This window comes from Zonotrichia albicollis, chromosome Z, assembly GCF_047830755.1.
Source record: "Zonotrichia albicollis isolate bZonAlb1 chromosome Z, bZonAlb1.hap1, whole genome shotgun sequence".
Taxonomy (NCBI): domain Eukaryota; kingdom Metazoa; phylum Chordata; class Aves; order Passeriformes; family Passerellidae; genus Zonotrichia; species Zonotrichia albicollis.
The window spans coordinates 7006631-7031653 of NC_133860.1; the positions used below are offsets into that span (position 1 = coordinate 7006631).

The 25023-nt window shown below is 53.1% G+C and overlaps 2 protein-coding genes across 2 annotated transcripts in view; one reads left to right on the plus strand and one right to left on the minus strand.

Annotated features, from left to right (window-relative positions):
- Positions 1–1511: 1511 nt before the first annotated feature.
- Positions 1512–11610, minus strand: ELAC1 (elaC ribonuclease Z 1). The gene is given in 6 exon segments (XM_074532767.1): positions 1512–1945; positions 4130–4580; positions 4582–4619; positions 5661–6116; positions 9256–9489; positions 10144–11610. Coding segments are annotated over 5 exon segments (1137 nt in total). The 5' UTR covers positions 9413–9489; positions 10144–11610; the 3' UTR covers positions 1512–1910.
- A 3817-nt stretch (positions 11611–15427) lies between these two features.
- Positions 15428–25023, plus strand: part of ME2 (malic enzyme 2) — a 41915-nt gene continuing 32319 nt past the window's right edge. Inside the window, exon 1 of the mRNA XM_074532500.1 lies at positions 15428–15585. The gene's annotated coding sequence lies outside the window, so the exon portion shown is untranslated. The remainder of the gene's footprint in view (positions 15586–25023) is intronic.

Sequence of the window (25023 nt, forward strand, 5' to 3'; positions counted from 1 at the left end):
AGCAGTTCTGCATAACCCAGAGCTGGGTGTGCTCGACTCATTGACATGGCCAAGAGCAATCCGTGTTTGGATCCACAGCATTCAATGACCTGGCCTTGAGTGCAGACCCAGAGCCTGCAGCTCTCCTGAAAGGGGCATCCCCTCCCTGGGCTCTCCCTGTGGAATAAATGGCTTTGGAATTGCACTGGCATTCCAGACACAGTGTTTAGAACTTAAATTTAGAAGCTCACTCAACTCAGAAGTGAGAATGTGGATGTGTGGTTTAAAGCAGACACACGTTAAGCTAAGTAAAGGAAACTTCAGGCTTTTAAAAGTTAAAATGCAGATAAAAATAGTTATAAAAGTAGTCAAGAAATTTAAATTACGGTGCTGTAAGTTTGTGTGCTGCAATTAACTAAAAAAGTTACATTGTCGCATGAATCTATAAGACAAAATATTTTTTAATTGGGGTCTTGTCATGAAGTCCTGAGTTTTCGCTTTTTCATTGAGATCTCTGTGGTCATGAGGCCCTCGTTTTTAGTTTTTCATTGGGATTTCATGATGAAGTCCTTGTTTTAAACTGTTTCATTGGGATTGTTTTAAACTGTTTCATTGGGATTGTTTTAAACTGTTTAATTGGGATCTCATGATGAAGTCCTCGTTTCTGTTTTTCATTGGGATCTCATGATGAAGTCTTCAGTTCTCACTGTTTCATTGAGATCTCTGTAATAAGAAGTCCTTGTTTTTCACTGTTTCATTGGGACCTCTGTGGTCACAAAGTCCTTTTTTTTCAATTTTTCATTGGGATCTCATGATGAAGTCTTCAGTTCTCACTGTGTCGTTGGGTTCTCTGTAATAGCAAAGTCCTCATTCTCACTGTGTCATTGGGTTCTCTGTGGTCACAAAGTCCTTTTTTTTCAATTTTTCATTGGGATCTCATGATGAAGTCCTTGGTTTTCACTGGGATTGTTTTAAACTGTTTAATTGGGATCTCATGATGAAGTCCTCGGTTTTGTTTTTCATTGGGATCTCTTGATGAAGTCCTCGTTCTCACTGTTTCATTGGGACCTCTGTGGTCACAAAGTCCTTTTTTTTCAAATTTTCATTGGGATCTCATGATGAAGTCCGTGTTTTAAACTGTTTAATTGGGATTGTTTTAAACTGTTTCATTGGGATCTCATGATGAAGTCCTCGTTTTTGTTTTTCATTGGGATCTCATGATGAAATCTTCAGTTTTCACTGTTTCATTGGGACCTCCGTGGTCACAAAGTCCTTTTTTTTCAATTTTTCATTGGGATCTCATGATGAAGTCCATTTTAAACAGTTTTAAACTGTTTCATTGGGATCTCATGATGAAGTCTTCAGTTCTCACTGTTTCATTGAGATCTCTGTAATAGCAAAGTCCTCGTTCTCACTGTGTCATTGGGTTCTCTGTAATAACAAAGTTCTTGTTTTTCACTGTTTCATTGGGTTCTCTGTAATAACAAAGTCCTCGTTCTCACTGTTTCATTGGGACCTCTGTGGTCACAAAGTCCTTTTTTTTCAAATTTTCATTGGGATCTCATGATGAAGTCCTCGTTTTTGTTTTTCATTGGGATCTCATGATGAAGTCCTTGTTTTAAACTGTTTAATTGGGATTGTTTTAAACTGTTTAATTGGGATCTCATTATGAAGTCCTTGTTTTTCCGTTTTTCATTGGGATCTCATGATGAAGTCCTTGGTTTTGGTTGTTTCATTGAGATCCCTGTGGTCACAAAGTCCTTGGTTTTCAGTTTTTCATTGGGATCTCATGATGAAGTCCTCAGTTCTCACTGTTTCACTGGGACCTCATAATGAAGTCCTCATTTTTCAGTTTTTCATTGGGATCTCATGACGAAGTCCTCAGTTTTCACTGTTTCATTGGGTTCTCTGTGGTGACAAAGTCCTCGTGCTCACTGTGTCATTGGGTTCTCTGTGGTCACAAAGTCTTTGTTTTCGCTGTTTCATTGGGTTCTCTGTAATAGCAAAGTCCTCGTTCTCACTGTTTCATTGGGACCTCTGTGGTCACAAAGTCCTTTTTTTTCAAATTTTCATTGGGATCTCATGATGAAGTCCGTGTTTTAAACTGTTTCATTGGGATCTCATGATGAAGTTCCTCAGTTCTCACTGTTTCATTGGGATCTCATGATGTTTTAAACTGTTTAATTGGGATTGTGTTAAACTGTTTAATTGGGATTGTTTTAAACTGTTTAATTGGGATCTCATGATGAAGTCCTCGTTTTTGTCTTTCATTGGGATCTCATGATGAAGTCCTCGTTCTCACTGTTTCACCCTCGTTCTCACTGTGTCGTTGGGTTCTCTGCAATAGCAAAGTCCTCGTTCTCACTGTGTCATTGGGTTCTCTGTGGTCACAAAGTCCTTTTTTTTCACTGTTTCATTGGGACCTCTGTGGTTCCAATTTTTTCAATTTTTCATTGGGATCTCATGATGAAGTCCGTGTTTTAAACTGTTTCATTGGGATCTCATGATGAAGTCCTCAGTTCTCACTGTGTCGTTGGGTTCTCTGTAATAGCAAAGTCCTTGTGCTCACTGTGTCATTGGGTTCTCTGTAATAACAAAGTCTTCGTTTTCGCTGTTTCATTGGGTTCTCTGCAATAGCCAAGTCCTCGTTCTCACTGTTTCATTGGGACCTCTGTGGTCACAAAGTCCTTTTTTTTCAAATTTTCATTGGGATCTCATGATGAAGTCTTCAGTTCTCACTGTGTTGTTGGGTTCTCTGTAATAGCAAAGTCCTCGTTCTCACTGTTTCATTGGGTTCTCTGCAATAACAAAGTCCTTGTTTTTCACTGTTTCATTGGGACCTCTGTGGTTCCAATTTTTTCAATTTTTCATTGGGATCTCATGATGAAGTCCGTGTTTTAAACTGTCTCATTGGGATCTCATGATGAAGTCCTCAGTTTTCACTGTGTCATTGGGTTCTCTGTGGTGACAAAGTCCTTTTTTTTCAATTTTTCATTGGGATCTCATGATGAAGTTCCTCAGTTCTCACTGTTTCACTGGGTTCTCTGTGGTGACAAAGTCCTCGTGCTCACTGTGTCGTTGGGTTCTCTGTGGTCACAAAGTCCTTGTTTTTCACTGTTTCACTGGGTTCTCTGTGGTGACAAAGTCCTCGTTCTCACTGTTTCATTGGGTTCTCTGTGGTCACAAAGTCCTTTTTTTTCAAATTTTCATTGGGATCTCATGATGAAGTTCCTCAGTTCTCACTGTTTCACTGGGATCTCATAATGAAGTCCTCATTTTTCAGTTTTTCATTGGGATCTCATGACGAAGTCCTCAGTTCTCACTGTGTCATTGGGTTCTCTGTGGTGACAAAGTCCTTGTTTTTCACTGTTTCATTGGGTTCTCTAATAGCAAAGTCCTTGTTCTCACTGTGTCGTTGGGACCTCTGTGGTCACAAAGTCCTTTTTTTTCAAATTTTCATTGGGATCTCATGATGAAGTCTTCAGTTCTCACTGTTTCACTGGGTTCCCTGTAAAACCAAAGTCCTCGTTCTCACTGTTTCACTGGGTTCTCTGTGGTCACAAAGTCCTTGTTTTTCACTGTTTCATTGGGTTCTCTGCAATAGCAAAGTCCTCGTTCTCACTGTTTCATTGGGTTCTCTGTGGTCACAAAGTCCTTTTTTTTCAAATTTTCATTGGGATCTCATGATGAAGTCCTCGTTTTTGTCTTTCATTGGGATCTCATGATGAAGTCCGTGTTTTAAACTGTTTCATTGGGATCTCATGATGAAGTTCCTCAGTTCTCACTGTTTCACTGGGATCTCATGATGTTTTAAACTGTTTAATTGGGATTGTTTTAAACTGTTTAATTGGTATCTCATGATGAAGTCCTCGTTTTTGTCTTTCATTGGGATCTCATGATGAAGTCCTTGTTTTAAACTGTTTAATTGGGATTGTTTTAAACTGTTTAATTGGGATTGTTTTAAACTGTTTAATTGGGATCTCATGATGAAGTCCTCGTTTTTGTCTTTCATTGGGATCTCATGATGAAGTCCTCGTTCTCACTGTTTCACCCTCGTTCTCACTGTTTCATTGGGTTCTCTGCAATAGCAAAGTCCTCGTTCTCACTGTTTCACTGGGTTCTCTGTGGTCACACGTTCTCACTGTTTCACCCTCGTTCTCACTGTGTCGTTGCGTTCTCTGTGGTGACAAAGCCCTCGGACTTTTCACGGGTACCTCGATGGTCATGAAGTCCTCGGCCAGCGTCACCTCCTGGCCGCCCATGACGGCCTCGGCCTCGCTCCGCAGGGCGCCCATGTCATCTCCACCGCGGTACCGCTGGCTGAAGTGGGTCAGCACCAGCCTGGCGGCGCCGCACTGCAGGGCGAATTGCGCGGCCTGGCCGGGCGTGCTGTGCCCGCGCTGCCGTGCCATGTCCTGCTGGCCATCGCCCAGCGTGGCCTCGTGCACCAGCAGGTCGGCGTGGCCGCAGAGGCGCCGCGCCCCCGGCCCCACGGGCCCCGCGCAGTCGCCCAGCACGCACACCTTCCTGCCGGGCACGGGCGGGCCCAGCACGTCCTGCGGCCGCACCGTCACACCGCCGCCGAGCTCCACGGCGCGGCCCGCGCTTCAGCTCCCCGTACAGGGCGCCCGGCGGCATGCCTGGTGGGAAAGGAGACGGCCCTGAGTGCTGCACCCACCGCGTTGTTGTTAGCTTCAAAATACACTCCCCGAGGTGTGCTGGGCTCGCCAGGGAAAAATGCAACCTCACTATTAAAATCGGCCGATATTTCAGATTTTTCGCACAAATTAAGAGCCTGTAACCTTAGCAGGATATGACTTTCAGACAGCACCTTTAAATAGCACATCTGCTATTTAAAAGCAGAGATTTCCTTCTTATGTCCTGGAAGATTGCAAACACACAGCCCAAGAGCAAGAAGTGTGTTTGAAGAAAACAGTGAAATCCTAAAATAGCTTGGGTTGGAAGGCACCGCCAAGCTCATCCTGCTATCCTCCACTGTCCCAGGGTTCGCGCTGTTGTTAGCTTCAAAATACACCCCCCGAGGTGTGCTGGGCTCGCTGGGGAAAAACGCAACCTCGCTATTAAAATCGGCCGATATTTCAGATTTTTCGCATAAATTAAGAGCTTGTAACCTTAGCAGGATATGATTTTCAGACGGCACCTTATTTAAAAGCAGAGATTTCCTTCTTATGTCCTGGAAGATTGCAAACACACAGCCCAAGAGCAAGAAGTGTGTTTGAAGAAAACAGTGGAATCCTGGAATAGCTTGGGTTGGAAGGCACCGCCAAGCTCATCCTGCTATCCTCCAGGGCTGGACACTTCCAGGGATGGGGCAGCCACAGGGAAACTGCTCAGGGAAGGTGTATTTAAAAACCCCAATTATTTTGCTCGTATTAAAGTCATGAAAATCATGCAAACACACTGGCCGTGTGTTTTCCTGAAAGCCACGCTGAGCTGTTTAAACTCTGGCTAAACCTGAGCTTGTCAGCATGGAAGTGGTCTGTGGCATTCCCTGGCACCAGCGCCACACCCGGATCACAGCACAGCCTGGAGGCCGGGTGCCAGACAGAAAACGGAAAATTGGGTTAAAACAGGCTGTGGAGAGAGACAGCTTTGCTAGAACACATAGGAAGGTGGCCATAAAAGAAGTAAAAAGAAGAAAAATAAGTGGAGGTAGGTACCAAGCTCTTGCAGCAAGCGCACTTGGAGCTTCCCGGGCCGCGGCTTCTCCTCCAGCACGAAGCCGAAGGAGGGCACGCGGTGGAAGAGGCGGAAGGCCCTCACGCACAGCTCCTCGTCCTCCAGCAGCAGGTACGAGTCCGTCTCTGCATCCAGGCGCAGCACCGTCCCCGCGGGCTCCTGCGCCAGCTCCAGGCCCGAGAAATCACGGAACTCGCCCGCGGGGCACTGGTCCTGCGTGGGCACCAGCTCGTGCACGCGGTGCGGCAGCACGGGCTGCGAGTGCGACAGCTCCAGGCTCTGCCGCAGGAAGCTCCGCAGCCCCAGCGGACCGTAGATATCGATGGGAGCCGCGCCGGCATCGGCGCTCCTCTGCAGGCTCAGCGTGCACAGCAGCCCCGGGAGCCCGAACATGTGGTCGCCGTGAAGGTGAGTGATGAAAATCTTGGTGATTTTGGCTGTTGAACAGAACAGTGTTGCGGTGTGTTGTAATGTCCTGTTTTAAACTTCCGGGTCCCTTCCCAGGTGTGCCTATACCTTCTCCCTTCCCCCTCGCTGAGTGTGCCCTGTCAATCAGGCTAACATACCAGCAAGGCGTCGTGTGATTGGTCCCTCAGGCCTGGGGGACATTGGATAGGTGTCCCTGTGCCCTGTCAATCAGGCTAACATACCAGCAAGGCGTCGTGTGATTGGTCCCTCAGGCCTGGGGGACATTGGCCCGTATAGGTGTCCCTGTGCCCTGTCAATCAGGCTAACATACCAGCAAGGCGTCGTGTGATTGGTCCCTCAGGCCTGGGGGACATTGGATAGGTGTCCCTAGTCCCTTGAGACCCTGCCCCTTCACCTGGTTGGTGGCTCACCTGTCCCCTCCCCTTCCCCTGTCCCAGAGCTTATAAGGTTAATCAGACCATGCGGCTTCTATTCTGTTGGAGGAATTGCCCCGGTTCAGACCTCTGTAACCATGGAATAAACATCTGGCAACCCTCCAGCAGAATCCTCTCCTTTCTTCTCTTCACCATCACCAGAAGCTCTCTCTCCTGAGGTAAACGGAGTTCCTGACAAGCCTGGACTTGCACCAGTGCCCCGCTGCAATCTCCAGCAGCCAAGGTATCTCTGGGGTAAAACACCACAGTGTGCGAGGGTCACACTGACCCAGGCACCATCTAACTGGTTATATCGAGATTCATATTCCAATACCCTGTCAATCAGGCTAACATACCAGCAAGGCGTCGTGTGGTTGGTCCCTCAGGCCTGGGGGACATTGGCCCGTATAGGTGTCCCCAGTCCCTTGAGACCCTGCCCCTTTCACCTGGTTGGTGGCTCACCTGTCCCCTCCCCTTCCCCTGTCCCCGAGCTCATAAGGTTAATGAGACCATGCGGCTTCATTCTGGTGGAGGAATTGCCCCGGCTCAGACCTCTGTAAGTGTGGAATAAACATCTGGATATAACCCTCCAGCAGAATCCACTCCTTCCTTCTCTTCACCACCGCCAGAAGCTCTCTCCTGAGGTAAACGGAGTTCCTGACAAGCCTGGACTTGCGTCTGTGCCCCGCTGCAATCTCCAGCAGCCAAGGTATCTCTGGGGTAAAGCACCACAGTGCCGCCTTTGGCCCAGCAGCGAGGGTCACACTGACCCAGGCACCATCTAACTGGTTATATTGGGATTCATATTCCAATACCCTGTCAATCAGGCTAACATACCAGCAAGGCGTCGTGTGATTGGTCCCTCAGGCCTGGGGGACATTGGATAGGTGTCCCTTGTCCCTTGAGACCCTGCCCCTTCCACCTGGTTGGTGGCTCACCTGTCCCCTCCCCTTCCCCTGCCCGGAGCTTAAAAGGTTAATCAGACCATGCGGCCTCTATTCTGTTGGAGGAGTTGCCCTGGTTCAGACCTCTGTAACCATGGAATAAACATCTGGATATAACCCTCCGGCAGAATCCTCTCCTTCTTCTCTTCACCATCACCAGAAGCTCTCTCTCCTGAGGTAAACGGAGTCCTGACAAGCCTGGACTTGCACCAGTGCCCCGCTGCAATCTCCAGCAGCCAAGGTATCTCTGGGGTAAAGCACCACAGTGCCGCCTTTGGCTCAGCAGCGAGGGTCAGAACTGGCCCAGGCACCATCTAACTGGTTATATCGAGATTCATATTCCAATAGAACAGGAAAAGACAAAGACGGGGAAAATAAGCAATGTAAGCGCTCGGAAATTATCATCGCTGTTTGGTGAGACGTTTGGAACAAGATGTCTGAAACAAGCGAGGAGGGAAATCAAAACCAGCGCTTAATGGACGAACCCCAGCCCCAAAAGGTGTTTCTTTCCCCATCCTTTGCACACAAGGCAGATTTTGGCCAAGAAGAGGCTGCAGAGATGCAAGGTTTAGCTCCCTCTAAGCCAAGCACTCCACAAGCACGGAACGGGCCAGGCTGGTGACACATCTGCCACGTGAAATGCAAGGACGTGCTGGGAAGCATTTGAGCTTCCGTCTTACAGAAAACCTGCAGACTAACAAGGAACACAATGAGGAATTTGCGTCGCTCCTTCCAGCCCGTGGAACGAACAAAATCAAAAATAACCAAAACCAAACCAGCAGGCAGCCTTGACTTCAGAGTTTTTTTAAGGGACAAGAACTGCGCCTTTGCTGACTGGTTTGTTTAAAACAAGAGAAAATATTGCTCTGTAAATGTCTGGGCTTTCTTTGGTGCCTGGGCTGCCTGGCCCCAGCTGGGCTCTGCCCAGAAGAGCCCAGAACTCACTCATTGTACACACAAATCCTTTAACCAGGCTGCCTCTGTCTCTGCTGAGTTCCCAATTCCACACAGCCAGGCATTTCCTCCAGCACCTGCTGGGACTGAGCCACAGGAATGACAGAATCTCCTGCTTTTGTTGGAAGATTATTTCAGGAAACAATTTCATAGAAGTTACTCCATCTACCTGACATTAAATTCCCTGATAGGTTTTGGAGGAGCAGGAGCTTGTATTTCTGTTTGTAACTGACAATTCACCTCCATTCTTTGGGGGACAGAAGTCAGCTCTGGCCACTGAGGGCTGTGGAAGCACAGCGGCTGTGACAGCGAGGTGAGCTTTATTCCCGATTCATTTGCCAAAAGGCGAAAGTTACCCCCAACACACAGAGCCTCGCTTGCAAAGAGAATTACCCACAGGGAGGCTCACCGCAGGTTTGCCTGGAGCTGCCTCCACACAAACAACAACCAAACCGTTCCTGTTTCAAGCTGCTCTGCGGGACCCGTTTGACATTGCTAAGCACCATGAATTAATTACTATTGTCTCTGTGCCCAGGGGCGGCCAGAGATGGCTGTGGAGCAGGTCAGGCAGCCCAGCCCAAGGCAGCCCTTGCCTTGCCTTGCCTTGCCTTGCGTTGCCTTGCCTTGCTTTGCCTTCCCTTCCCTTCCCTTCCCTTCCCTTCCCTTCCCTTCCCTTCCCTTCCCTTCCCTTCCCTTCCCTTCCCTTCCCTTCCCTTCCCTTCCCTTCCCTTCCCTTCCCTTCCCTTCCCTTCCCTTCCCTTCCCTTCCCTTCCCTTCCCTTCCCCTCCCTTCCCCTCCCTTCCCCTCCCTTCCCTTCCCCAGCCGAGGGCGCACACCTGCCCGCAGGTGGCTCCTCATGAGCTGTGTCTGTGTCCCCTCGCCGCAGTCGAAGAGCCAGCACTGCCCTGCCCTGCGCAGCACCAGCGCCGAGGCCCCGCGGGACGGGCTCGGGAAGCCCGCGCCAGTGCCCAGGAAGGTGACATCCAGGGACATCCCGGGGTGGGAGGGTCACCGAGCACAGAACACCGAGCGGCTGCCGGCCGGGACACAGAGCACGGAGCAGGTGCCTGCTGGAACACAGAGCAGTTACCTGTTCAAATACAGAACACAGAACATGGAACACAGAGGAGTCACCTGTTCAAACACAGAACACAGAACACAGAGCAGTCACCTGTTCAAACACAGAACACAAAACACAGAACACAGAGGAGTCACCTGTTCAAACACAGAACACAGAGCACAGAGCAGTCACCTGTTCAAACACAGAACACAGAGCACAGAGCAGTCACCTGTTCAAACACAGAACACAAAACACAGAACACAGAGGAGTCACCTGTTCAAACACAGAACACAGAGCACAGAGCAGTCACCTGTTCAAACACAGAACACAAAACACAGAACACAGAACACAGAGGAGTCACCTGTTCAAACACAGAACACAGAGCACAGAGCAGTTACCTGTTGGAACACAGAACACAGAACACAGAGCAGTCACCTGTTCAAACACAGAACACAGAACACAGAGCAGTTACCTGTTCAAACACAGAACACAAAACACAGAACACAGAACACAGAGCAGTCACCTGTTCAAACACAGAACACAGAACACAGAGCAGTTACCTGTTCAAACACAGAACACAGAACATGGAACACACACCAGCTGCCTGCTGGAACACAGAACACAGAGCAGTTACCTGTTCAAACACAGAACACAGAGGAGTCACCTGTTCAAACACAGAACACAGAGCAGTCACCTGTTCAAACACAGAACACAGAACACAGAGCACAGAGCAGTTACCTGTTCAAACACAGAACACAGAGCAGTTACCTGTTGGAACACAGAACACACATGCCAGGCTCTGGGACAGGGACAGCATCCAGGGACAGCTGGAGCTGTGCCAGGGGGTTTTGGGTGGGATCTCAGGGAAAGGCTCTCCCCCAGAGGGTGCTGGCACTGCCCAGGCTCCCCAGGGATGGGCACAGCCCCGAGGCTGCCAGAGCTCCAGGAGCCTTTGGGCAGCGCTGCCAGGGATGCCCAGGGTGGGATTGCTGGGGGTCTGTGCAGGGCAGGGGCTGGAATGGGTGATCCTGGTGGGTCCCTTCCAGCTCAGGGTATTCCGTGATTTGATGTATTTGTGCAGGGAAAACAACAAACATTTTAGTTTTAAGTTAAGGCATCCTCCCTCCACAGATTGATGTGAGAATAAAGTTCCCTTTCCCTTAAAACGTAGAAGTAAAACCTGCCTAAAGCAGGATATGACTTTCAGACAACGCATTGTTTAAAAGCAGAGATTTCCTTCTTATGTTCTGGAAGATTGCAAACACACAGCCCAAACACAAATCCTGTGTGGATTCCCAGAGAAAACAGCCTCATCCAGCTGGAACAGCTCTAACCTCACCCAATAAATGAATGAATAAATTATTTATTTCCTCTGAGCTCTGTTTAAATGTTGAGTTTCCCTGTGTGGGCGTTCCCTCTAGGAGCGTTTCAGGATGAGTTTCTCTGAGCAGTCTCTGCTGGCATTTAAACACAATTCCTGGATTTCAGGAGCGGGCAGCGCAGAGACGCAGATTTGCAAATGCAAATATTTGTATTTTCCTTTTCCTCCGTGTAAAATCATGGGATCGTACAAGAATTGAATGGTTTGGCTTGGAAGGAAATACTTGAAAATATTTGTATTGAAAATACTTGTACTGCCTGCCATGGGCAGGGACAGCTCCCACTGTCCCAGGCTGCTCCCAGCCCCATCCAGCCTGGCCTGGGACACTGCCAGGGATCCAGGGGCAGCCACAGCTGCTCTGGGCACCCTGGGCCAGGGCCTGCCCACCCTCCCAGCCAGCAATTCCTCATTCCCAATGGGCCAAAATCTGTCCCTGCCCTCTGGCCCTGGGAGCCATTGCCTGGGTGCTGTCCCTGCCTGCCTTGTCCCCAGGGGCTGTGCAGTTCTCCTGGAGCCCCTGGCAGAGCTCCGAGCTCTCCTTTCGGCACCCCGGGCCGAGCTCCCCTCAGCCGCTCCCGGCTCCTCCCGCGCTCCCGGCCCGGGCTCGGGGCACGCGGTGGGGCCGGTGCAGGCACGGGGACACCGGGCTGGCCTGGGGGGCCCGGCCCCGCTCCCGACCCTCCCCAGCCCCGGCCCAGCCCTGGTTCCAGCCCGGACCCTGTCCCGGTTCCAGCCCATGGCCGGTCTCGGCCCGGTTCCGGCCTTACCTCGCGGGGCGGGCGGCGCCAGGCGGGGCGGGCGGGCCGTGAGGAGAGCCCGCCCTGCCGCTGAGGGAGCGGGGGCGGATCGCGCCCTGGAACCGAGAGTGTCGGAAAGAACGAGTGCTGGAGCTGCCCCGGGTCAGGGCAATCCCGGGATAAACCCCGGCTGGGGGTGAGCAGAGGGAGCAGCCCTGGGAGAAGGAGCTGGGGGTGCTGTGGGTGAGAGCTGGGCCTGCCCCAGCCTGAACCCCCTGCCCTGTTGCCCTCGCTGAGCGATCAGCCCAGGCAATATAACAAATTTTAAAAATTCCCCTTATTCTCGGTTCTTATTAGAGTGGCTGTGACAGCACCTTGCCAAAATCCCCTTGTATTCAGCAAAAATACATTGCATTTTCCAGGGTATGAGGTACTTTGCACACCTTTTTCCATTCTGTTCTGCATTCAAACGGTAGCTCAACACCACGGAGGCAGGAAGGTGCAACATTCTAGCTCTGAAACACCTTTTCCTTTCCAAACTCCCCTTTTGGGGCAGTTTGTGTGTGCTGGTGAGGAGCTGGAAGGGCAGCAGTGCTGAGGGCAGCAGGGCTGGCACTGCTGGGGCTGTGGGGCTGGCACTGCTGGGGCTGGCACTGCTGGGGCTGGCACTGCTGGGCTGGCATTGCTGGGGCTGCTGGGGCTGTGGGGCTGGCACTGCTGGGGCTGGCACTGCTGGGGCTGGCACTGCTGGGCTGGCACTGCTGGGGCTGCTGGGGCTGGCATTGCTGGGGCTGGCACTGCTGGGGCTGCTGGGGCTGGCACTGCTGGGGCTGGCACTGCTGGGGCTGCAGGGCTGGCACTGCTGGGGCTGGCATTGCTGGGGCTGGCATTGCTGGGGCTGCTGGGGCTGTGGGGCTGGCATTGCTGGGGCTGGCACTGCGGGGCTGCGGGGCTGGCATTGCTGGGGCTGCGGGGCTGGCACTGCTGGGGCTGGCACTGCTGGGGCTGCAGGGCTGGCACTGCTGGGGCCGGCACTGCTGCGGCTGGCACTGCTGGGGCTGGCACTGCTGGGCTGCTGGGGCTGGCACTGCTGGGGCTGGCACTGCTGGGGCTGGCACTGCTGGGGCTGGCGCTGCTGGGGCTGGCACTGCTGGGGCTGTGGGGCTGGCACTGCTGGGGCTGGCACTGCTGGGGCTGGCACTGCTGGGGCTGGCGCTGCTGCAGGAGCACAGCCCTGCCTGGGGGAGCCCCAGCGTGGGCAGCAGGGCAGGGGGATCCTGCCCCTGTGCCCCTGGGCTCAGGTGAGAGCCCACCTGCAGAGCTGCCCCAGCCCTGGCTCCAACAGCACAAGGAGCTGGAGCTGCTGCAGCCAGTGCAGAGGAGGCCACGGAGATGCTGCCAGGGCTGGAGCCCCTCTGCTCTGGAGCCAGCCTGGCACAGCTGGGGCTGCTCAGCTGCACCAGAGAAGCTCCAGGGACACCTGAGAGCCCCTGCCAGGGCCTGCAGGGGCTCCAGGAGAGCTGCACAGCCCCTGGGGACAAGGCAGGCAGGGACAGCAGCCAGGCAATGGCTCCCAGGGCCAGAGGGCAGGGACAGATTTTGGCCCATTGGGAATGAGGAATTGCTGGCTGGGAGGGTGGGCAGGCCCTGGCCCAGGGTGCCCAGAGCAGCTGTGGCTGCCCCTGGATCCCTGGCAGTGCCCCAGGCCAGGCTGGATGGGGCTGGGAGCAGCCTGGGACAGTGGGAGCTGTCCCTGCCCGTGGATGAGATTGAAGCTCTTTTCCAACTCAAACCATTCCAGGATTCTGTGATTAAGTCTCAAAACCTGCAGCACTGGAAAGCATGTGAGTTTGGGCTGGGGAGGAGACAGACAAAGGCTGGGATGGGCTGAGCTGCCGTGTTTCACACCCCTGTACTTTCTCTCTCTAAACTCTGTGGAGGCTGAGCTGGGGATGGGCGTCACTTCCCCCGACCATTGTGAGGACAAACAGCCGAGTGTTATTGTGAAAAGTGATGGGTTTGCTCTTTTCTGCTGCAATTTCAGTGCTGACCTGCAGTATTCGCTGCCTCCATGACTTCTGCCAAGCCCTCTGTTTGAGTCCAAGGCTCCTCAGCCCTCCAGGCCCCGTGAGGCAGCAGATCAGGCAGGGCTTACCTCAGTGCTGTGGCCTGCATGGTTTGAGGAGCCCTGTTCCATGCAGGGCATCCAGCACGGGGGCCCTGGCCACGGGGAGCAGCTTCCATGTAGCCACAAGGAACTCTGTGTGGAGCGAACACATTCCCTGCCACTGCTCTCTGCTCCTTCCTCCTGCTTTGCCTTTCCCCCTCAGCCTCGTCCACAGCACGCTGCCCCTGTGGAGGCACGGTCCCCAGCGTCCTGGGTGCCACACAGCCCTGTCCCCTCATGGACCCCAGCTCCTCACAGCCCCATCCCCTCACAGATATCCATCTTCTTATGTCTTCCAATCCCTCATGGATCCTATCCCCTCACGTTCCCCGTCACCATTTCCCATGCCCTCACGTTCCCCATTCCCCATCCCCACACGTTCCTCATTCCCTCACATTCCCCATCCCTTCATGTTCCCCATTCCCACTGACATTGCCATTGTCATGCCCATTCCCCATTCCCATTCCCCATTCCCATTCCCCATTCCCATTCCCTCACATCCCTCATTACCATTCTCATCCCTTCCCATTTCCCATTCCCCATTCCCATCCCCTCACATTCCCAGTTCCCCATTACCATTCCCACCCCCTCGCATTCACCATTCCCCACTGCCATTGCTGTTCCTATTTCCATCCCCTCAGGTTCCCCGTTCACCATTGGCATTACCGTCCCTGTTCCCATTCCCTCAGGTTCCCAGTTCCCCATTGCCATCCCCTCACATTCCCCATTCCCCATTGCCATTCCCGTCCCTATTCCCATTCCCTCAGGTTCCCAGTTCCCCATTGCCATCCCCTCACATTCCCCATTCCCATCGCCTCACGTTCCCTGTCCCCCACTGCCATTGCCGTCCCCTCATATTCCCCGTTCCCCACTGCCATCACCATGCCCTCACATTCCCCATTACCATTCCCATCCCCTCGCATTCCCCATTCCCTGATGCCATTCCTGTCCCTTCGCGCTCCCCTCACATTCCCCATTCCCCACTGCCATTCCCGTCCCCTCATGCTCCCCGCACGTTTCCCGTTCCTTTGCATTCCCTGTTCCCCGTTGCCATTCCCGTCCCCTCACATTCCCTGTTCCCCGTTGCCATTGCCGTCCCCTCACGTTCCCCATTCCCATTCCCCATTGCCATCCCCTCACGTTCCCCGTTCTCCATTGCCATTCCTTGTCGCCTCACGTTCCACGTTCTCCTTTGCCACTGCCATCCCCTCACGTTCCCCACTGCCATGGCCATTCCCGTCCCCTCACATTCCCCGCTCCCCATTGCCATTGCCGTCCCCTCACGTTCCACGTTCCCTGATCCCCATTGCCATTCCCTCACGTTCCCTGTTGCCCATTCCCATTCCCACCCCCTCACGTTCCCCGTTCCCCATTGTCGTCCCCTCATGTTCCCCGTTCCCCATGGCCGTTTCCGTCCCCTCATGTTCCCCTCAGGTTCCCCGTCCCTCCCACTCCCACCCCAGCCCCGCCCCTCGCCCCGCCCCCCAGCGCTGATTGGCTGTCTCGCCAGTCCAATTAACCTGTGACAGATCCCACCCCGCCGTGCCTGTCCCCTTTTCCCCTCTGCCGGGGCGGGATAAAATGTTCATTGGTCAAACGGCACGGCGGCCGGAGAGCTCCCTTCCCTTCTATTGGCTGCGTGAGTTGCCAGTCACAGCCAACACCCGCCTCCCGGGGTGTCCCTCCCCGGCGCCTCGGTGTAGGCTCCATTCAGTGGCGGGTTCTGCGGTGGACGCAGCTCCGGCGGGCGGGCACTGTTCTCGCTCAGTAGGAACAGGTCCTCGGCCGGCATCGCTCAGCGGGCAGCAGCCGCAGGAGGAGGTAGATCCCGTTCTGGTAACAATTATACAACTGCGGCGGCGCACCACAGGCCTCTCTCTCTCTCTTTATAAACCCGTGTCTACGGGGCGTTCTGAGGGGCTGGAGGCCGCCCGGGCGCGGGGAGGGGATGGAGCCCGCCCGGGATGCTCCGTGTCCCCGGCCCGGCCCCGCGGGGGGTAGTGCCGAAGCAGCAGCACGGCGGTGCGAGGCCCCGCGGCTCGGCCTGCGGCGGCGACAGCGCCGGGCCCTGCGGCAGGTGCGGAGGTGCCCGCGAGGAGCCGGGGGAAGCAGCCCCGGCTGCGCCCGTGCGTGTTTACCCCTGTCAGGACGGTGACAAATGGAGCTGCCAGCCCGCCCGCCGGGAGCTGCCCGAGGCCCGGGGAGCGCCCACCCAGCGGGCCCAGCCGCTGCCGCCGCCCCCCCGCGCCGGGCCCGACCTGCCCTCAACTTCCCCGTGGCCCTGGAGAGTGAAAGTTGGGAAGGAGCGGAGCAGCTGGCGCGGCCTTGGAGCAGGAAGCGCCGCCCGGCGCTCCGGAGTCGCTGTTTGGGTTCGGCCTCCTGGCTGCTCCTTCGGCGGAGCGGCCGTGGCTGACACGCCGCCGTCGCTGGCTCCACGCTCCGCTAAAAAATATTGACTGAGGGGAGTTGTCTGAGCAGCCCGGGGTGTTGTGTCATGGCAAGAATCGCATAATTAACAGGAGAAAAAGCAAACCAAACTTACAGCACATTGATAAAGGGTTGGTGAAACAGGGCAGTCTTGCAGCCAAGCAAGATCAAAACCACCAAATGCTGATTGTTTGGTGTGTTTGTGTTGGTAATTCCAAAAAGTAGCGAACATCAAAGGGAGGTTTTCTATGTACCTGTAATTTACATATGGGCAAATGAAAGAGCTGGGCAGAAATGTGCAGCTCTGCCGGCGGCCCATGTGTGTGTGCAGCCAGCAGTGTCTAATGCCCTATTAGACGCTATAACATCTGTAGAAATTTAACCCGAGCCTGTGTTTTAGAAGAAACTGCGTGTTACAGTCACAGGAGGGAAGTTCTGATAATCCTGTGCGGTGGCTTGTGAGTCAGCAGCTTGGGCACAGGCAAGATTTGGAGCTTTTTGCTCTGCAGACTAAGGCAGGGGCTGTCAAAGTGCGTGGTGGCACGCCGTGGTTGAGTGAGCACTAATTGAATGCTCATCTTGACGGGCGGTGCCAGCGCCTTCCCTGCAGCTGAAGCAGCTGTGGTAGCCCGTGGTGCATGGTTCTCAGGTTCTTCTGGAGTTTAGGTGGGGTACTTATTTATTTATTTATTTATTTATTTATTTATTTATTTATTTTGCAGCAGATGTTGGGAACATCCTTGTCCACCTCTCAACCCGTATCCAAAAATAAGTATCAGTGTTTCTGAGTGGAGCAGCTCCAGCAGAGGGATGTGCCAGCTCTCCAGAGCAGAGCATGGGTACCTTTCTGCTGTTCCTGGAGTATTTCTGAGGGGGTTCAGGATGAGGTCTTTGTCCTTACCTTTACCACCAGCAGCCCTCCTAGTTGCACAAATTAAAATAAATCAAGGATGTCAATACATCTTGTCAGACGTGGCCAAAAATACTGCTGCTGCAGTTTCCACAGTGAAAGATAATGGACTTTCTGGTGCTTAAGAATCAGAATATTTAGGTCAGTAAGTGTATAAGAATACAGCTCTCTGATGTTGTCTGGTAAGAGCTGCTACCAACCAAGACCCCAATACCAAACAATTCAGCCCTGCTTTCTGCTCCTGCTGCAAGAAGGCTGACAGTGCTGTAAATTGCAGCAATTGACAAATACTCTGTTTGGGAAACTTCTGAAATGGTTCCCATCCGAGTTCACCTGAGTGTGCTTTGTCCAGTGAATGTTTCCAGCCTCAAGTGGTGAGCTTGAGTGCTCCACACCTGACTTCTCTTCCTGTTGAGCTGGCTCAGAACGAACGGCAGGAAAAGCAATTCCAATATGCTAAAGACCTGCTTCCAAAATAACCCGCCTGCCTCTGCCAAACACTTCATTAGTGATTTCTGCCCATGACTGCTCCTGTTAATCTGCACATCTCAAGGTGCCTTAGAAATGCCCTTTGCAGTGGTGGCCCAGGACTTTGCTGGAGGGAGCCTGAGGTGGTTTTGCCACTCTTGGCTTTCCTCAGCAGCAGCATCTGGTCAGCTCAGGGATACAGAGGCGCCGAGCTGCTGTGCAGAACCATGTGCTCCTTCCTCCTGGATGCCCCTGTTCTGGAGCAAAAGTGTCTCCTTGTGCTGCTGAGGGCTGGTGGGTGCAGGGAGAGCTGGTTTCTTTAGTGGAAGTCTCGTGGGGAGACACACTTAGAGCCCGCCTGGTGTAATAATTTTAGACTGCTTTATCATTACTGAGGTGATGAAGCCAGCTAGTGCGTGCCTGGTTTGTGTCATGCTTGGGTGGGCCAGGCTGGGCTGTTTATTAATGAAAAAAAAATAAATAAATAAAAGAGAATAGAGTGTATGGTGCATCCACTCCAGGCTCACAGAGGGATGGCTGTGGGGGCACAGGAGACAATGTCTGTTGGCTTAGAAATGGTTGAGGCCCTAAATATTGGAAATTATGTGGGGCCTCCATGGCCTTGAATTAATGATTTCAGCTTGTCAGTGCAAAAAATTTCCTCAATACAGGTCAGTTTCTGTACACGAAAGACAGGCTGGAAAATCACTTATACAGGATTTTGGGAGCACTGGGAATGCATTTGTGTTTCCCCACCTCCCAAACCTGACACAGGATTTTGGGAGCACTGGGAATGCATTTGTGTTCCCAACCCCTCAAACCTGACACAGGATTTTGGGAGCACCGGGAATGCATTTGTGTTTCCCCAGCCCCAAACCTGACACAGGATTTTGGGAGCACATTTGTGTTCCCAACCCCTCAAACCTGACACAGGATTTTGGGAGCACCGGGAATGCATTTGTGTTTCCCCATGCCTCAAACCTGACACAGGATTTTGGGAGCACTGGGAATGCATTTGTGTTTCCCCACCCCTCAAACCTGACACAGGATTTTGGGAGCACATTTGTGTTTCCCCATGCCTCAAAGCTGACACAGGATTTTGGGAGCACTGGGAATGCATTTGTGTCTCCCCATGCCTCAAACCTGACACAGGATTTTGGGAGCACTGGGAATGCATTTGTGTTCCCAACCCCTCAAACCTGACACAGGATTTTGGGAGCACTGGGAATGCCTTTGTGTTCCCAACCCCTCAAACCTGACACAGGATTTTGGGAGCACTGGGAATGCATTTGTGTTTCCCCATCTCAAACCTGACACAGGATTTTGGGAGCACTGGGAATGCATTTGTGTTCCCAACCCCTCAAACCTGACACAGGATTTTGGGAGCACATTTGTGTTCCCAACCCCTCAAACCTGACACAGGATTTTGGGAGCACTGGGAATGCATTTGTGTTTCCCCACCTCAAACCTGACACAGGATTTTGGGAGCACTGGGAATGCATTTGTGTTTCCCCCTGTCTCAAACCTGACACAGGATTTTGGGAGCACTGGGAATGCATTTGTGTTTCCCCCTGTCTCAAACCTGACACAGGATTTTGGGAGCACTGGGAATGCATTTGTGTTTCCCCCTGTCTCAAACCTGACACAGGATTTTGGGAGCACTGGGAATGCATTTGTGCTTCCCCAGCCCTCAAACCTGACACAGGATTTTGGGAGCACTGGGAATGCATTTGTGTTTCCAACCTCTCAAACCTGACACAGGATTTTGGGAGCACTGGGAATGCATTTGTGTTCCCAACCCCTCAAACCTGACACAGGATTTTGGGAGCACTGGGAATGCATTTGTGTTTCCCCAGCTCCCAAACCTAACACAGGATTTTGGGAGCACTGGGAATGCATTTGTGCTTCCCCAGCCCTCAAACCTGACACAGGATTTTGGGAGCACTGGGGATGCATTTGTGTTCCCAACCTCTCAAACCTGACACAGGATTTTGGGAGCACTGGGAATGCATTTGTGTTCCCAACCTCTCAAATCTGACACAGGATATTGGGAGCACTGGGAATGCATTTGTGTTTCCCCATGCCTCAAACCTGACACAGGATTTTGGGAGCACTGGGAATGCATTTGTGTTTCCCAATCCCTCAAGCTGATGGCAGGCTGCAGAAGCTGCTGTGCATGGACAGACACTCCTGGCACTGAGAGCAGACCCACAGGTCAGGCAGCCTGGGCACTCAATGAAGCTGCCCTTGCTTTAATTGACTCTCAGCTTCCCGACTCTCTGCCCAGCCCAATTCTGCCTTTCGAGAACGTGATGAACCTTTCCCTTAAAAGTAGGTTTTGCCATTTAACAAATCCCTAATTGGAGCAGCAGAACGTTTGCTCCCAGATAAGGGCGCGTGTGCACATTGGTAATTAGTTTGACCTGGGCAGATGCCTCCTGATAAGGCACAGCAGGGAGCTGTCCTCTGCTGTGCTGAAGGATTTAATCCCCTTAATTTGTGACACAGCAACTCAAAAATTCCCAGCTGTGCTGGGCTCAGCCTAGAGGTGCTCCACAGGCTTGTGTAGTTCTCACCACTGTCAGGCACTGAAGGGAGAGCTGAGATCCGTGGTTATGCTGACACAGGTTTGGGCAGGAATTTATTCCTCGTTCAGTTCTGATGTTTTCCTCCTCAGAGGACGTTGCACAGCCTCAGTCCTTTTTGTGTGTTTTCACATTGTGTCAGGTGCAGCTCTTTTCCCCCAGCTCTCATCCCTTTCCCCACGGAGATGCTGCCAGGGCTGGAGCCCCTCTGCTCTGGAGCCAGCCTGGCACAGCTGGGGCTGCTCAGCTGCACCAGAGAAGCTCCAGGGACACCTGAGAGCCCCTGCCAGGGCCTGCAGGGGCTCCAGGAGAGCTGCACAGCCCCTGGGGACAAGGCAGGCAGGGACAGCAGCCAGGCAATGGCTCCCAGGGCCAGAGGGCAGGGACAGATTTTGGCCCATTGGGAATGAGGAATTGCTGGCTGGGAGGGTGGGCAGGCCCTGGCCCAGGGTGCCCAGAGCAGCTGTGGCTGCCCCTGGATCCCTGGCAGTGCCCCAGGCCAGGCTGGATGGGGCTGGGAGCAGCCTGGGACAGTGGGAGCTGTCCCTGCCATGGCAGGGGTGGCACTGGATGTACTTTGAGGTCTCTTCCCACCCAAACCACTGTGGGATTCTCTGTCAGCCTCTACTGCCAAAATGGTCTCTCCTGTTTTTAAGGTTGAACTGCCACCCTCTGAGGCCTGGCCTCTCTCCTACAAACCCATCACAAACCATGTCAAAGCCTCCCTAGACAGCAGCACAGTCCAGCCCTTCCATCTCCTTGAAACCAGGTGGTGGCTTGGGGACCTTCTGGGGACCTTTCCCCAGCAGACGTGAGCCACAGAGCACGGGGCTCCGCGTCCCCCTGTGCTTCCCCAGGGAGCAGGGGACAAGGCTGGTGGCCAGCAGGGTCACAGAGAGCCGCGGCCATGCGGGCAGAGCTGCTGGCAGCCCTGCACAGCACTGTGGATGGGCACGGGAGAGGATTTCCTGCTTTGTGGGGCCAGGGCAGGCCGTGTTCTAGTGTCTGAGGAAGGGGACCAGGACACCAGTTGGTTCATCGTGGCCAGCTTTATTGAAGAAGTATCAAACACTTATACAGCAAATAATAAGCTTATGAATATTCTGTAAGCCAAGCAATCTTACAGCAAATAATAAGCTTATGAATATTCTGTAAGCCAAGCAATCTATTGGTTAAACTATAGCATTAACTCATCCTCATTCCTTTGAGACCATGTTCTCTATCTCTCCTGCCTCACTGTCCATTTCTTTATCATATTTTGCGAGGATCAAGGACACATTATCTCACACCTGCAAGATTCGGAACTAACCATGGTCTTGTACTTTTCCGTTCTCTATCCTGCTACAGACACAAAAAGGCCTCTGCCTGTCTCTGCCCTAGTTAGGACATCTTTCCCAAATTAATTCGGCTGTGTCCTCTCTCCTCAAGCCACTTTTTGACAAAACTCTCCACATTCAGGTGGGTTTGGGAGGCAAGCCCACGTTCTAAAGTCTGTGACAAAAGGAGTTGGATGAGATGTACAACATGGGAGAGGAAATAAACAGGGAACAATGGAAAGAGCAGGGCAGGGAGCTCAGAGCTGAGTGGCCAGTCAGGTTTTGTGATGGATATAAATTAACTGGGATCATATCTCTTGGATCTAAACAGAGGGCTCGGTGGAAAATGAAACTTGATTCTCCCCTTTTATGAATCCAGATACTTCCATCAAGAGAATAATTTTAGGTGCTGGTGTGACACCTCAGAGAGGAGCAAGTCTCCTCTCTCACACGTCAGGGAAGAAAACAAGATTTGTATCACCTCTGAAAAGCTTTTTCCACTCTGCCTCCTTGATTAGAGTTAATTGATCAAGTTCGGGTGAATCTGGGCCACAATCTTGTTTGGTTCTTAAATGCTCATTAATTGCACCAAAGTAATTTAAATTTAATTGGAGTTTGGTAGGGTGTGGTGGCTGTCCTAGTTTTTTATTCCTTGTTTAAGGTGTTTGCTGGTGGCACCAGGCCGATGGGACTCTGGGATGGGCTTTGCTGTGACCCAGACCCGCTTTGGGCCTGCAGCCGTGGGGGGGACAGCAGGTGAGCATCCAGAAACCAGCTAGAACTGAATCTGGTGATCCTCAGGAAATCCTGCACGGAATTAATGTGTTTTGCAGCACAGAGTTAATTCCCCGAGTCTGATCCTGATTTCCCGAGTCTGATCCTGATTTCCACCACCAGCAGGTTTGGGGAGGAACGAGCACGTTGGAGGCCACGTTTGTTTGTGCTGCTGGCAGGGCTTCCTCCTCTGCCTCCTGTCCCGCTCCACGCAGCAAATTTATGGTCTTTACCCCAAAACAAACCAACACGGGGGGTTTGAGTGGAGTTTTGTCATTCCCAGGCCTCAACAAACAAGTGAAGGTTGAGGGGAAGGGATGGTTCTGCATGCAGAGCAGCTTCCCTCTACGCTTGGTAGTGGGTAGAAGAGAAACTTTGATAAAAAATGTTAAATGTTTGTGTATTTTTTTAATGCTTGGAGAGATTTTCAAGAAAATCCTCAGATTGTGACTTGTAAGACCAGTCTGCCATCTTAAAAGCTGATTATGTGCGAATTTGATTAGAGCAGGTCTTCTAAAGTATTCAGGCGATATTTAAGATAATGAAGTTTTGTTCTTTAATTCAATTTTGTCTCCCATCTGGAAGAAATCAAAAATGCAAGCCATGCCTCATTTCATTCCTTAAAAATATCTCATGTCCTGTTTCACCTTCCCTGCCTGCCTGGGCTGGGGGTGACAGGTCCCCTCTCCTGGTCCCCTCCCTGTGTCACCACACAGACCCCGGTCCTGGTGAGGTCCTGCCCTGCTTCCATTGTCTCTCTGGCTCAGCCAAATAATCTTTGGGATTCCAGAGATCTCCACTGCACAGTCCCTGCTGGTCCTGCCGTATATATTACCGTGATAAGTGGTAATTCCTTCTCCAAAGAGCTTGTGATCAATAGTGGAGTGAAATGGGTTCAAGAGTTGCTGACACCTGTCAGGGTTAGAACTTGAGTTATACTAACACTTTTTAATTCTTTTAGGGGAACATCCTTTACTTTAAAGGATGTAGTCTCTCTGAAAATAAACTTTTTTAAAACTATTTTTAAAGTTTGGAATTGTAAAAATCTAAGCCTGGAATCCACAGATCAATGGAGTTTTTGGCCATTTTAATTCCAGATTTTGTTGGAGCAGGGTTTCGGTATGCTGACAGACACGGTTTCTCTCCAGGCCAGGAGAGAATCTCCTGTTGTCCAGGCCAGGAGGTTTTGTTGTTGGAGAGCTCCGGAGGCTCTCAGTGGGGATTTTATGGCCGAACTGCCCAGGCTGTGCTGTCCTGGCTGGCATTTGGGCCGGTGCCGGTTCCACAGGTCACCGGGGACAGCTGAACTCCCTGCTGGCATTTCTGCACTGCCGGCAGGATCCCCGCGTCCCTGCACTCTGTGCTCCCGGCACTCCAGCCCTTCGTCCTTTCCCTCCTCCTGGCACTTTGGGCTGTTCCTTCATGGTGTTAAAAAGGCTCTCAGGCTGCAGGTGCTGCCCTGTGGCAGCCGGAGCCTGCTGTGGGTGTGTGGGGGCTCTGTGGGTGCCTCAGTGCTGCTGTGGGTGTGTGGGGGCTCTGTGGGTGCCTCAGTGCTGCTGTGGGTGTGTGGGGGCTCTGTGGGTGCCTCAGTGCTGCCTTTGGGTGTGTGGGGGCTCTGTGGGTGTCCCAGTGCTGCCTTTGGGTGTGTGGGGGCTCTGTGGGTGCCCCAGTGCTGCTGTGGGTGTGTGGGGGCTGTGTGGGTGTCCCAGTGCTGCCTTTGGGTGTGTGGGGGCTCTGTGGGTGTCCCAGTGCTGCCTTTGGGTGTGTGGGGGCTCTGTGGGTGTCCCAGTGCTGCCTTTGGGTGTGTGGGGGCTCTGTGGGTGCCTCTGTGCTGCTGTGGGTGTGTGGGGGCTCTGTGGGTGTCCCAGTGCTGCCTTTGGGTGTGTGGGGGCCCTGTGGGTGTCCCAGTGCTGCCTTTGGGTGTGTGAGGGCTCTGTGGGTGTGTGGGGGCTCTGTGGGTGTCCCAGTGCTGCCTTTGGGTGTGTGGGGGCTCTGTGGGTGTCCCAGTGCTGCCTTTGGGTGTGTGGGGGCTCTGTGGGTGTCCCAGTGCTGCTGTGGGTGTGTGAGGGCTCTGTGGGTGCCTCAGTGCTGCTGTGGGTGTGTGAGGGCTCTGTGGGTGTGTGGGGGCTCTGTGGGTGCCTCAGTGCTGCCTTTGGGTGTGTGGGGGCTCTGTGGGTGTCCCAGTGCTGCCTTTGGGTGTGTGGGGGCTCTGTGGGTGTCCCAGTGCTGCTGTGGGTGTGTGAGGGCTCTGTGGGTGCCTCAGTGCTGCTGTGGGTGTGTGGGGGCTCTGTGGGTGTGTGGGGGCTCTGTGGGTGTGTGGGGGCTCTGTGGGTGCCCCAGTGCTGCCTTTGGGTGTGTGGGGGCTCTGTGGGTGCCTCAGTGCTGCTGTGGGTGTGTGGGGCTCTGTGGGTGCCTCAGTGCTGCCTTTGGGTGTCTGGGGGCTCTGTGGGTGTCCCAGTGCTGCCTTTGGGTGTGTGGGGGCTCTGTGGGTGTGTGGGGGCTCTGTGGGTGTCCCAGTGCTGCTGTGGGTGTGTGGGGGCTCTGTGGGTGCCTCAGTGCTGCTGTGGGTGTGTGGGGGCTCTGTGGGTGTCCCAGTGCTGCTGTGGGTGTGTGGGGGCTCTGTGGGTGCCTCAGTGCTGCTGTGGGTGTGTGGGGCTCTGTGGGTGCCTCAGTGCTGCTGTGGGTGTGTGGGGGCTCTGTGGGTGTGTGGGGGCTCTGTGGGTGCCCCAGTGCTGCCTTTGGGTGTGTGGGGCTCTGTGGGTGCCTCAGTGCTGCCTTT